We start from the raw sequence: 14,002 nt of genomic DNA, 5'->3' as shown, positions 1-14,002 counted from the left end.
TTTCATAGTAAAGATAAGCATGAGAAAAATAACTGAGGGTAAAACTAGTTAAGTGATATGCGTAGATGTTCTGGAGAAAACTTAGTTTCATCACCCATTTTTTCACAGAATAGGCTAATTTAATGTTTAAAAAAATGTACTTCAGTATGAAAAATATACTGTTTATATGCTTTTCCTGTATTTTTATGAAAAGGATAAGGCACATTAAAAAAAGTATAAAGATTTAAATGACAGGAGTAAAAAAATACAGTGTAATGTATGGCAAAGATTTTTGGGTAGGGGAAAAAATGCTATGAGTGTAAACAGCAGAGTTTATTAATTTGAACAGTGAGAACTTAATACAGGATATACATTCTATATTCCATAGGTATGTTGCAGTTGGGCCTTTATTTCTTCCTTGAACAATGATGAAGCCATTTAATTGGGTGACATGTATATGACCCCTTATTTTGGAGCAGAAGGTGAAACTTCATCATTATCTGTCTGTACTTACTGGTCATAAGGTTTTTATTTCCTTAGAAACTGCTGTGAAAAGTATTGTGAATGGGAAAAAATTATTCTTGGGATTGTGGCTTTGAAATGTTACAGTTCTGTTGAGAAGAAAAAGTTAATGCAATAACTTTGAAGTAGTCCTCCAGTCTTGTTTTCTTCACTGGGGTACTGTTACTTGGCAGTGAACTGTAGACACGAGTATTTAAGAAGTTGATGAGACCTGTAACACTATCAAAGAATGATAGGTGCCCATAGATCATCTTGAGCTACAGTGGACAGGTAATGCAAACATAGGGTTGTAGAACAAAGGGGAAAAGAACCCAAAATACTCACCCTGGAATTTGCAGAGAAAATAAGTCAATTTCTGACTTTATAGTTTTTGATACTATTTTAAAGCCTTTTATATTGCAGTCTGTAGTGTCAAGGAAAAATAGTTACTTAATTTTGGGCTGAATCATCCTCAAGGCTTCTTTTCCTGCATTTGTGAGCATCATCTTTTCTGTGTATGTTAGTAGTTAATCTGAAATACTGAGAACTAAATTTAAAGTACCTGTAAATGCTCACTACTGTTCACTTTTTTTATCTCACAACTTTTTAATTAGTGGAAATCCCTGAATTAACGTGTTCACCTTTTAATAGTTCTGCAACAGAGGTAGCTATTGTTCTGCTTCTTATGTATTTTATGTAGATATGAAGGGTTGAGTAGGAAAATGTACATCCATAAAATTGTAGATTGCAGATAAGCAAAACTAATTATCATCCCCTCTCCTGTTGTCCTTTCTCTTGTCATTGCTTTATGTCTTGATTTCCTTCATAATATCACTGGACCATGAAATCTGCCCTGAAGATCTCAGCACAGACAAAAACTCTGCCAAATAAAGAAAAGAAAACAAAACAACCGTCCAAGTTGGTGAACCTTCAGAAACATCTCACTGCAACAGACATTAAAGAGCTCTATTCAAGAAACAAAATAGCTTTAGGAATTTGTGCTCTTCTCATCATTGCTGATACTCAGATTGGTATGATGCGAGAGGAAGCTCAGAAGTGGTGGTTTGATACTCAGCAGAAAAAACCTGCTTTCATTCCAGTCTTGTCTGTCATTCCTTTCACGTAGGCCTGGCAATCAGGAGGAAGATCTGTGAAAACGATGGTGATAGAATTGACTTTATATTAAATTGTAGTGAGGAGGGGGTTTTCTAGGCATTTCAGTTTATGTGTATTGTTGAAAGATGTGGTTTGTTGTGGATAAGAAATGTTCTCGATTTTTAGTTATCCTTAGGAAATAGAATTCTATTAGACTTAGTGCCTACTTGTATCAAAAGTTTGCCTGTGCACCACCAAACTCTTACTAAAGTCAAGAGAGTTGCATTAAAAATTATGTAAAGTGTGAAAACACTTGTATACTAACAAAAAAATAAAATGCCCCTTAGATTGGGGTAGCTCTAATTAAAGTTAAGTTCTTGGTACTTAAAGCATGATTGTGCTTTAATAGAGCAATAGTTTTGTTTTGGTACTCGTTCCATTTCTCTGAGAGAGGAATTGCATACTTGGTAGAATTTGAATAGCTAGAAGAGACTATTAAAAATTAGTCCTGTTTGGATGCCTTTTGATAAAAAATAATTCTGAGGTATTAGAGAGTACTGTGAGATAATACCCAATGGCTAAATATTTTGTATTGTTTTGCAGTATACAAAATGTGGATTCAAATTCTTGTTAGAATGAAGCCAGTTAAAAAAAAAAAAGAAAAAAAAAAACCCACAAAACTTTTAAAAGTATGAATGAATGACATTAGAGGAATCTTGAATTCAGTAATTTCCAGAATATATGCTAGTTATGGTTTATTTAACTTGTCATTACTGATTGGGTAGTAAATGACATTCAGAAATGGAAAGTAGGAAAGGTTCACAAACATCAAGTTGTCACTTAGGATAAGGAAAAACCAGAAAGGAGCATGCATTAAAGGCATATTTATTCCTTTCCTTCCATTAGGGTAGGAGGGATGGCAGTGTTTGCTCTCCCTGTAGCCCTTTTCTTTCATCTCATGAAGGATGAAGAGCCTTTGGAGGACATGGAAATCTGTGATGATGGCTGCTCCATGGGGAAAAAATGGGGATGGGAGAGCATCTCCAAAGCTGGTGTTTGGGGTCTTCCACCTTTCTGCTTTGCCTACTATTCCAATTTAGCACACACTTGAATCTTGAAGGTGGGTGGGGGCAGGCTATCTAGAATCACACACTTGAACAGGAAAATGGGGTGTATTGCCAAATTGGGTACCAGTCAGAGATGGAAGTTGTGTGTTGAATTCACTGTTAGGATGTTAGATATGGGGAACACTTAACTGTCTGTAAAGGTTTTTAATGCTCTAGACATGGAAACTCTGATTAGGAGGTAGTGTAACTTGATTATGTGGCTTGATGTTAGCAAACAAATGGTATTTCTCTGGTTTTGATGAGGTAAAATGCAGTTCTAGATTCAGACTCTGAAATTTTGGTGAGTTCCTATCAGAGCCTACACTCACAGTGTCATTCTTGTATCTATCAAGGGATGCTGGGATTTGGTTGCTCTCTGGGTTTCTGCTGAGCTCATATATATGTAGTCTTACAAATTTAGGTGTTTAATCCTGAATGGAATCCCATCTGGTACATTACTCATGGCAAGCTGTATATCTCGCTTTTCTTCTCCATAGAAGGAGAATTATGGTATGTCCTTTTTTTATAGGGATCTGGGCGATTCATCAGTGGAGAGCTCTAAATTTCTCTGAAAAGAATAGACTATATTCAGGGAAAATTTAGAATCGATGTATAGTAATCTCTTTTCCATGGTAAAATGTTCATATTTGTCATATTTTACTAGAGGATATAAGAAGAAATCTCTGAAGAACTTAAAAAAGGGACTGAACAGAGTCTTTGAGAAAATGTACTAAGTAAACATTCACAAGTAGAGAGGCTGTTTCATGAATTGGAAATTTTTTTGTGGTATTAGTGAATATGTAACGAACTTAAAATAAAGAACCATGAAATTCAGGTACATATTTTTAGCACTTGTGCAAATTGCAGTGACGTTTTAGGGATGTGAAAGGACAAAAGGCAGGTTTGGGGAACAGCTGGTACTTCGAGAGTTTTTGACAGTAGCTCAAATATTTGAAAAACCCAGCTTGTCTCTTGTAATCGCTGTGCTCTGCTGTTGTTTGGAAAGATTGCACATGGTGTTTGTCATCTTTCAAGTTTGTTACTGTACATCTGCTCTCTACATGATTTTTTAAGACTGACTTGCCCAGGCAGTGTCAGACTTGTTGTGTGCAGTTTAACAGCTGCTGTCCAGGGGAAGGTGGTCTGGGCTGACCTGGAGTGATACTGCTGTGGCTGCGGGGGAGGCATGCAAAGAAAAGCAAAAATGCTTTGATTGTCTTGCCACCACACTTGCCTCTACAACAATGACTACTGGGATAAGTGCCTTCTAATTTTGAGACAAAAGGCAAGTTGTTATGGAGTTGTTAAGCAAGTTCTTATGGGAGGGGGAGGGAGAAAGAAGAGAAAGGGATGTGAGAATACTGAGGAAGCGTGCAAAATGTGAATTTTAATGGATTGATCTAAGCTAACTCAAGCTTCTGATGTCCTGTCCTTTCTGAATGTGTGTGGAAATCGAGTTGCTGGTGCTTGGAGAGTTTGGAGAGCAGTGTCCATTTGTACTCCAGCCAAAGTTCAGTCCAGGCAGATGTCGAATCTGATCCATGTCCAGTGAGGCATGCATGGGGTTTAGTGAGATGTTAAACGACATCTCACCCTCTTAGGTTTTTTTCTTTCCCCTTTTTGACTCCTCTGATTTTTCTGGTCTGACACTAATGTCTCATACATTTCCACTTCAGCCAGTTGTGCTGTATAGCATCTTTATAGATTCTTCGTCTCTCTTGCTAGAAGCAACTGATTTAAAGGCAGCTGTCAGGCATAAGTGGCCTCACAGTGGAGATGAACCCCTTTCTCCAAATTACAAGTCTTCGGTTTCATTGTGTATTTAGCTGGGGTAAAATAAGTAAAAATTTGCAAGTAGGATTGGGACCAATCCACTGACATCATTTTTTGAAAATAATAATTTATTTGCATTAGAATTTTCAATTATTTGTGGATGGAAGGTGTTTTGTTTTGTGCTGGGGTAGAGTTGTTGTTTTTTTTCCATGGAGCTAGTAGGGAGCTGTGTTTTGGATTTATGCTGAACCCAGGGTTGATAAATCAGAGGTGTTATTGCTGAGCACGGCTTGACACAGCCACAGCCTTTTCTGCTTATTGAACTTTGACATTGTTAAGGAGAATACTGGAGGTGCTTGGGAGATTTGGGAGGATACACAGCTGGGACAGGCAACCCAGAATGACCAGGGGAATATTCCAGACCATGTGACATCATGCTCAGTGTATAAAGTGAGGAGAGAAAGGAGGAAGAAGGGGGGGTGTTTGAAGTGATGGTGCAATGCTTTGACTTCCCAAGTCCCTGTTATGTGTGATGGAGCCCTGCTCTTCTGGAGATGGCTGAACACCTGCCTGCCCGTGGGAAGCAGTGAATTCATTCCTTGGTGGGCTTGTCGTGCATAGGCAGCTTTTGCTTTTCCTATTAAAGTGTCTTTATCTCAACCCGTAAGTTTTGTTTCTTTTATTCTTTTGATTCTCTGCCTGATCCAGCTGGAGGGGAACAGAGAGAACAACTGTGTAGCACTTGGTTGTTGGCTGGGATTAAACCACAGAAGAAGGGAAAAGAAGTTATTAAACCTCTGTATTGCAAAATTGAATATGATTTCTAAATTGCCGATTTTCAGTGTATTTAATATAGTGACATCACAGTGAATATCTTGTCTAGGCAGAGACTGGGACTGAGTGTGATTCAAAAAAGGTGGAAGATAAATGTGGAAGGAGGTGGAATTGCCGTTGCAAATTCTTGTTTTCTGCTCATGCTGACACAATCCCTTCAGTCTGTTGTGTCATATGAAGACCCTATAATTCAGAGGCCTGTTGTTTCTTGGTTAAACATAGATTTTGAAATTAATTTAGCCTCACTTCTCATGCATTTTCTTTAAAAAGAGCTGTGTATGGTGAAGAAAAAGGTGATTGTGCTTAGTAATAAGGACACAAGCTTTTTACTTAGTAGTGGGTTAATATCTGAATAGGTCTGTAAGTGTTTAATTCAGTTAGGTGAAAGTTTTAAATTAGAAGGAACTTACTGCAGTTGCAGAGTTCTTTTATTTTTTTTCTTTTCCTCTCATCAGGAGCAGGTAGTGGATTGCTTGATTTGTTGCATGTATTTACTCATCGGTGTTCGGTTTACCTTTTGGAATTAAACTTCAGACTGAGATTGTTCGTGAAATGAGGCTGCTACATAATAATTTAAAGCATGCATTCAAATATGAAAGTTGTTTATTTTCCCCTACCCTCAACCTTGTTGTGTGCTTTAGCCTGCTCTTTAGAGAAATGAGATTTTTTGTGTTGGTCTGTCACTTCCCCTGGTAGCTCTTCAACACACTGGAGCATTTCATCAAGAAGTCACCAGAAAATGAAAAGCTCAAACTGCAGTTGCATGTGTTCTTCAAATTAGCTTTTACAGGCAAGAAAGAACATTATGTGAAGGGACTTAAATAAGAGCTCCTGGTGGAAGGCATTCTGACTGTACTCAGTGTGGTAGGTGTTCCAAGATGTAGCAGACAATTAGCTGGGCAGTGCACAGGCAGCTTCCAACTGGGCCCAGTGTGTTGTGTGGACTAGTAAGGGAGCTGGGGGGACTGCAAAAGGTAAGGGCAGGGGCAGCTCTGAGAATGCTAGTCAGAAAGCCACGGGGAAAAACAGGCTTTATTCTGGTGGCCTCGTCATATAAAAATTTGATGTAGCACTAATTTGTGCTCCTTTTAATCATTTCCTATGAATTGTGTCTATAGGAAATGCATTTTCACTGTAACATTTACATTACAGTGAAAGGATTCCTCCTAATGACTTCTGTTTTGTAGCTCCAATGCAATAGCCTGTTTGCAGAGTGTTCCTGGTAGATGTTGCTCCTCAGTAATAGTGAATTTCCAGATTTGACTTATTTTTGACCAGGTTCACAAAAGTGTCCGCAGAGGAAATGAAGTAGTACTTTAAAATAGGTGGTTTGTAGAATAATACAAAAACATAGAATAGAAACAGCATGGTTTTTTATCAAACCCAGAAATTGTTCCTCTGTTATCTCTGATGTGTTGTGTAAAATTTAGCAAACTCAGCTAACCTTACATTCAGACGTACTCAAATTGTCTCATATTAAGAAAGACATACAGTGTAATTCAAGACTACTGCTTAAGTCATGAGCCTGTTCCTTCCTGACCTGTTACGAAGTAGTCTTACAGGTCAATAATTTGCTTTTTGTTCATTAAGCTTTTAGAAATGTTCTTGAGAATAAAATATTTTAAATCTTCAGGCAGAAGTCATTACAAAATTACTGTGCAACATTTGAAAGGATTTTTAAATTCATTAATGCGATTTTTAATTAGAGAAATTGAAAGGCTACTTTAATTGCTTTAGTACAGTAAAAAGAAATTTTCAGCTAAATCTTTCCCAAATGAACTATGTCCTTGGTAATAATGTAACTTCTTGTTTCTGAATATTTCCATACCACATGGTTTTAAACAGAATATTATTCATGAGTAGTACATGGGCATTGAATTGTTGTTGTTAAAAATCTAATCAAGTTGACTGTTGTGTTAATGTAGTTTTAAAGAAAACTAGATATTTTTGTCTTATATTGCTTGCCTTTTGGGAGACTTCTGTCTCACTTGGGCATCCTTGCTCTCAAAGCAGCTCTCTGCAGGACAGGGTTTGCTATGCCATTGTGCCTTTTTGTGATTCTTCGAGGTTTTTCTTTGTATTTGTTTTCCCCATCTGTCGTGGTTTAGGAATGGTACTCCTCAATTTAGTTCTCCCCTGAGACTTTCCAAACCACACTGTCCCTTGCTTGCTCTGCTTCTCCCCCTCTTCTGCCCCCTATCCCCCCGGGTGGCCAGAGAGGACAACTGATGCACAAAAGGCAAAGATCACAGCTTGAGATAGAGATAGAACAATTTCTAGAGACAGCAATGAGATAAACAAACACTAGCAGCAGCCATATTAATAAGAAAAGTATGTAAAAAGAGAGAGTGATTCACAGGCAACAATGCTCATTGCAGAGCCTGACTTGATTGAAGCCAGGTTGTGACTGTAGAGGAATGCTCTGCTTCTTGGAAATTAAAGAGGAATCCCTTTTCCCTGCCACTGGCAATGATGTGAGATGCTATCAAATAACACAGTGTCTTGGCCCCTCCCCTTAGCCTGGTCTGGAACCAAGACACCATCCTCATTTATTTCATTTTGCCAAGAAAACCAGTTCTGACAACCTTAGTTTGCTCAGATGAATATCTTCCTGCGTCTGTCTGATACGTTCCCAAAAGCTGTTCAGTGCATGCCCTTGCTCCATTCAGAATGCCATACAGCACCACCTGTGGAAAACTATCTTCATGCTGCCTAATTCTGAGAGGCACTTGCCCTTACTATGTCTGATGGATTTATCATTTTTACTGAAAACTGTTAAACTGTTATTGTGGGGTGGGGTGGGTTGGTGTCTGACAAAATTGGGGGCTGTAGTGCTTGGTCAGTGTGTTGGTGGCCAGCTTGCCAAGGCAGGATGCCAGCCTGCTCCAGACAGTGACCTTTCCTGCCACTCCTGTGGGGACTGCCAGTTTTTTATAAATGCAACTGTGCACTGAAGTCCAGTGATTCTGGAGCTGCAGCTCAAGTCTGTGCTTACAGTAAATCTTACACCAAATCTGAAGCAAAAAGCTACAATACCTGTGTGCCTATGTTCTCTGCTGCTCTGCAGTGTTTCTGTCATATTCTGGCATGAGTGCACAACTCCAGTGCCCCAGTAGGAATTGTATAGTATTTACAGAGTGAAGGCTGAAACAAGACTTTAAAAGAAGAAGGGTGAGGTATTTTTTGGAGAAAAAAAGAATGTGTGCTACACTGATTCAGAACTCTTAATTTCATTTTTTTGTAAATGTCATACATATTTGTTTGTAAATTCCAGATTGTGAGCCATGCCTTTGGTGAAAAGGAACATTGAACCACGGCATCTCTGCCGGGGAGCTCTGCCAGAGGGAATTACAAGTGAGCTGGAATGTGTAACAAATAGCACTCTTGCTGCTATCATACGCCAGCTAAGCAGCTTAAGTAAGTATCTGTAACTTCCTGTAAGTATTTGATTCATGATGAAAAACTGAAGAGATGAAAAGCTTTAAGATGGATTGTTTTAAATAGCAAAAGTGTGGTATGAGACATTTCCACTTATGTATTGTAATAATATGCTATTTAATTGTCTTTATACTCTTCTGTATTTTGAAGTTTGTTAAAAACCCAACCCAGTCCTCCCCCCCACCCCCCTAACCCCATTCCAAAAGACAAATTTACTAAAAAACAAACAAGTAGGGAAAAAAACACCACTGAGAAAAGCCCCAACCAAAAAACTGGAGCATAGAAAACCTGTAATTTTTCTAAAGTGAGAGAAATTGGAGCAAGAAACAAGACCAACACTTGAGTTTTTGCCTTTCATTTCTACAGGACCGAGCCAGCAAACTCTTCTGCCTCTTGGCATCAAATTACATATTTGACTGAAATTTTAGTTTTTCATAGTGTGCTAGGATTTCTTAAGCCTTCTCTTCATATATATGTGTGTACTCAATTCATATGAATGAAATTAAGCACATTGAAAGGATGCCATTTGCTGAACAAATCTGCAGGCTACTGTTGAGGTAGGCTAGCATCTGCTCTGTACAGAGTAGCCTACCCACCACACCTGTCAGGTGACACCACCACTAGCAATTCTAGAAGCATGACTGGAGTGTTTGCAAGATGAACAATATTTTTGATGAAAGGGATAAGAGATGTTTTTCAGATGGTCTTTAACAATCAGCAGCTGTTGTTTGTGCTGATAACGCTGGTCCTAGAAAAGAAATTACTGCTTCATCAGTTGCTTTACTTTGTAAATGGATGTGGTTTTAAAACTGAGAGTCTATATGGAGCTCAGACTATGGGGCTCACTGGTGTTTAGTTCATGATGATAGGAAAGAGCCTTTGCTTAGGGAAAGATGAGAAACACAGCATTTCCTCTTTGCAGTAGTCAGTGATTTAGGGATTTTTCTGAGCTAGAGGTCCATCTGAATCATCCTATGTAATGAGCAGTTGTAAAACTATCATCTGTGGTATTGCTTAGATCTTTTGAAATAGGGATTACACCTTTTTCTCAACCAATGACCTGTGGCAGAATGTCCCACAATGGAAGTTGACCTGTTTCTTCCTTTTGATACCTTCTCATTCTGGTGTGATGAAAAATAATGAAAGGTGCTTTCATCTTGTGCATTTCCATAATAATTTGTCATTTTTAAAAATCTTTATCCTGTTTTCCTGATGATTTCTTTTCCAGGTTAAAGCTTCCTGTTCTGTAAGTTATCTTCTTGAATAGAAACAATTTTGTATTTCTGGTCACTGTTATTTCTGCTTTAGATATGTAAGTTAGGGTATGTTGTGGGTTTTTTAAGGTGGATGTTCAGACCTTCAGATCATATTCAGAACATATTCATTTTAATCATTATTGCCATAAGAATTTTTAGAATTTTGGTTATTGGTAAGGATTGAGTTATTTTCAGGTGAGTTTGCAAGTGATCCTCTGATCTTTCTTGGACAGCAGCTGATGATTTGGTGTCTGTTATTTAATTTGTGTTTGCATTATCATTGAGTTTCATTTACTGTTTTCTCAGACAGTTGCTTAGTAATCCTTAAGTTTCAGAAAAATGAGAAAAATGGCTAATATTCTAATTATACTGAAGGAGATGTCATAAGACCTTGTTTTGGTATTGTGCAATGATTGTCCAAATGTGGATAATACACTTTTTTCTTGTCTGACTTGCTAGGAATGTGTGCAGCTTTATTTATCCAGATTTGGTGTTGGGGCTAATCTGTTAGACTGTGTGTTTAGATCTTCTTATGATTGTTGCTGAGGAACTACTTATATTCATATCCTGCAGTTTTCCCTTAGCGGATTTCTAGGGTCATCTGAAGTCTTTGTAGACAGCCCCTAAAGTTCTGTTAGTGTCAAGTTGAAGATCTTTGCAAATAAATGATGTGTCCTTAGTCTCAACAGATGGATATGAGGTATTTAACAAGTGAAATGTACCACCAATTCTCATCCACAGTCCAAAATAAGTCATGTTTGCAGAGGTTTTTTTTTTTTTTTGCAGACAGCATTTGCTTTGCCTGTCTGTTGAGCCAGCTGGGGAGCAAGGAAATGATCATAGAAAAAAGCTGTGGTGGAGCTGAAGTAGTACCTCCTGCTGACAGCATCAGAGCTGGTTGGTGTTCCCACAGCTTGAGGCATGGAGTGAACAAGTTCAGGTCTATCTTGCAGTCATGGTGGTTTTTTAGTGTTGCACTGTGAGTTCAGTGTGGGTTTTTAAAACTGGCAAGTCTGTACTGTTACATACAAACTTGGCTTGCTTTTCCCTCTGCTCTTTTCAGGAGACATGAACAAGTTCCTATCCAAAGGGAATGTACTCTCAGGAAAGCTTTTCCTGTATCATGTTTTCAGATTTGATTTCATTTCCAGCCAGCTGGCTTAAAGCACAGGCAGAGTGAGCAGCATTCTGTATGTAACTGTGTACTTTTATGTAAGGCAGAATCTTGTCTAGGGGATTCACCTCCACTGGGGAGGAGAGAATCTGTTGGAGGGGAGCAATAGGGAGCAGCCTGTACCTGTAAGTAGCATGGAGGAAGTGTGGAGACTTGGAAGACCTTTATGCAGAGAACAGCATCCACCCGCTTGTATTTTCTTGGGTAGATTGGCCATTGGCTCAGTTTCAGTAGTTTTCAAGCAGGCCTGAGCACACTGCATCCGTCTGTGTCACTTTCTTCTGTAGTCTGCTGAATCAGGCTGGGTTGGAAAGGTTGCATTTTTGTCATTAAGTATCATACTACAGGTACTGTGAGAAAGGAGACAGGAGTCAAGACCTAGTCAGAAACAGCCTACCACTTCTGCATCTTTAAGAAAAGGGGAGGGGTAAAGCATGATTGCAATGTTTCTAGTTAATCCACTTACAAATGGGTGAGTGTGTTCACTGTTCTGTAGTTGGAGGGAACCTTAGAAGGAAAGACTGCATAAATTCTTTGGTGAATTTTTAAATTGATGTATAGGTAGTGGCAACACCTATTGTTTTTAAATTACTGTCTTACAGTACCAAAATGAGCTCTTAAATTGAAAGATACAGACTTTTTTCCTGCTTGTTTTTGTTTTGTTAAAGATTTCATTTAAACAATGGCAACATAGAAAACATTTGAAGTATTATTTCTTATCTAAAACTTACTGCATCATGTTAATCACAACAGCATGTCCAATACTGCTTTACTATGTCACCGTTTTACAGACAGGAGATTGACAGTCTGTCTTTCACATGTTCTGGGCTAGCAAATGTTGAAAAAAATCAAATATTAAAAGAAGTATGCTCCTACTTTGCCTTCTGAAAGATAGCTGACAAACATCCATCTCCTTGAGTTCTCTAGGGATGATGTGTTTAATCCTAGGATGTGGCAGTCCTCTCTCAGCAGGCTGATTTCAACATATTAACATAAACTAACATCTATTAAAGTTGATTGAGCTCTGAATACTGGTGGCTGAAGAATGTAATAACTGCTTTATTTAGCTGAAGAGTTGAAAAGCTTATTTTTTCCATAGCTTGGAATAACATCTTCATTTGGAGCAACTAAATCAAGTGGGGATTATAAATGAGTTTCAAGTAGCTGCTGGGAACACTTAGAGAACACTTTCATTGTGAAGGTGGTTGAACACTGGCACAGATAGCCCAGAGGAGTTGGGGAGTCTCCATCCTTGCAAGCATTCAAAACCCAGCTGGTCATAGTCCTGCCTCCTTGTGCTTTGAGCTGGGAATTGGACCAGATGATTTTCACTTTAGCTCTTCTGTGGTTGTGTGTGGTTTTTGTTTTGGAGGGGAAGGAGATCAGGAGCAGGTAGACAACATGCCTTTCTTATCCAACTTCCACATATATATGAAGCAGGGCTTGCATATACTGACATACCTTAACTTTTTGGGTTAGTTATTGGTTGATCTTGCATGTAGTATTGAAAACTATTACTGGTAAAGTCCTTCATTCCATGGCAATCACTTTTTTTTTTCTTGTGATTCACTAACAATGTTTTCTGATAATGGATTACTCTAGTTTGTTGTTTCTTCCAGGTAAGTGATCCAAGAAAGGAGCAGATTGTCCTGTTGACTTCCTAAGAGTGGCCATTTTTTACATTGAATTATTACCTCCAGACAGTCACAAGATGGGATCTAAACTGATTTTTTCATCGTATTTTTGCTTTTCTTTGCAAAGTATTAAGGTTGGTTATTGGACCCAACTTAAAAGTAAGGGCTGTTCTTTTGAAAGTCCCTGTCATTTAGGTGGTTAATGCACATTCCATATTCTCCCAGCTATTAGATAGTTTTACTTTGCTCCTCTTCCCTCCTTTCATTTCTGGTCTTCAGACTCTTCTTGATACAGGTTATAACAAGATGAGCTTAATTCAGAAGCAGGGTTTAAAAACTTGTTTTTGGTTAAAAAACATGGATAAATTGAGAAGGCTGGAATTTTCTTTTTTCAATGATTTCTGGAGGGTGTTTGGCTGCAGAAATCGTAGAGGGAGACGTCTTAAATGGAATAGTGTCTGGGTAGGAGGGACCATCACTTCAGTGAGTGGGAGCAGTGAGTTTGGATGGAATCTGACATTTGTAGAAGTTCTGGGCAGGTGAACTGTTAAATTGGGGATCCAGAAGCACTGATCTGGAGCAGATGAGAGTTGTGGACTGGGGCACAAAGAGAGTCAGTCTGTGGATGAGTATGCCTAGTTCTGTGGGAGGACTGGGAGAAGAATGGCCATGCACAATGATCTGTGTATCAAGGAGGGATTTGGTTTATCATGGGGCACCTTCTGTCCACTGTAGCACATTCAGGGAGGGGCCTGAGGCTGCACATCTGGACTAGGCACTGGTGAGACCACACTTGGAGTGCTGTGCCCAGTTTGGGCCCCTCAGTTCAGGAAAGACATTGAAGTGCTTGAGTGGATTCAGAGAAGGGCAACAAGGCCAGCTAAGGGTCTGGAGCACAAGTCTGAGGAGCAGCTGATGGAGCTGAGGGTGTTTAGCCTGGAGAAAAAGAGGCTTTGGGGGACCTTATCACTCTACAACTGCCTGAAAGGAGGAGTAGCCAGGGGGGAGCAGCCTCTTCTCCCAGGCAACAAGTGGCAGGATGAGAAGACAAAGTCCTAAGCTGCTTCAGGAGAGGTTTAGGTTGGACACAAGGAGGAATTTCTCCACAGAAAATGTGATTAGTCATTGGAATGGGCTGCTCAGGAGACTGTGGAGTCAGCATCCTTGGAGGTGTTTAAGGAAAGACTGGATGTTGCACTTGGTGTCATGGTC

General features: G+C 39.1%; 1 protein-coding gene across 5 annotated transcripts in view; it reads left to right on the top strand.

The window, feature by feature from the left end:
* WASF3 (WASP family member 3) overlaps positions 1-14,002 on the top strand; it is a 64,471-nt gene that overhangs the window by 33,483 nt on the left and 16,986 nt on the right. For 4 of the 5 annotated variants that reach the window (XM_079317287.1, XM_079317286.1, XM_079317284.1 and 1 more), the window contains one exon: positions 8,563-8,705. The exons of the other annotated variant lie outside the window; for it this stretch is intronic. In XM_079317287.1, the coding sequence (XP_079173413.1) occupies positions 8,573-8,705 (133 nt within the window). In that variant the 5' untranslated portion in view covers positions 8,563-8,572. The remainder of the gene's footprint in view (positions 1-8,562; positions 8,706-14,002) is intronic. 5 annotated transcript variants of the gene reach the window in all.

Source organism: Erithacus rubecula, assembly GCF_903797595.1.
Source record: "Erithacus rubecula genome assembly, chromosome: 1".
In the NCBI taxonomy this organism is placed as follows: domain Eukaryota; kingdom Metazoa; phylum Chordata; class Aves; order Passeriformes; family Muscicapidae; genus Erithacus; species Erithacus rubecula.
This window is presented reverse-complemented; position numbering and strand designations above follow the sequence as displayed.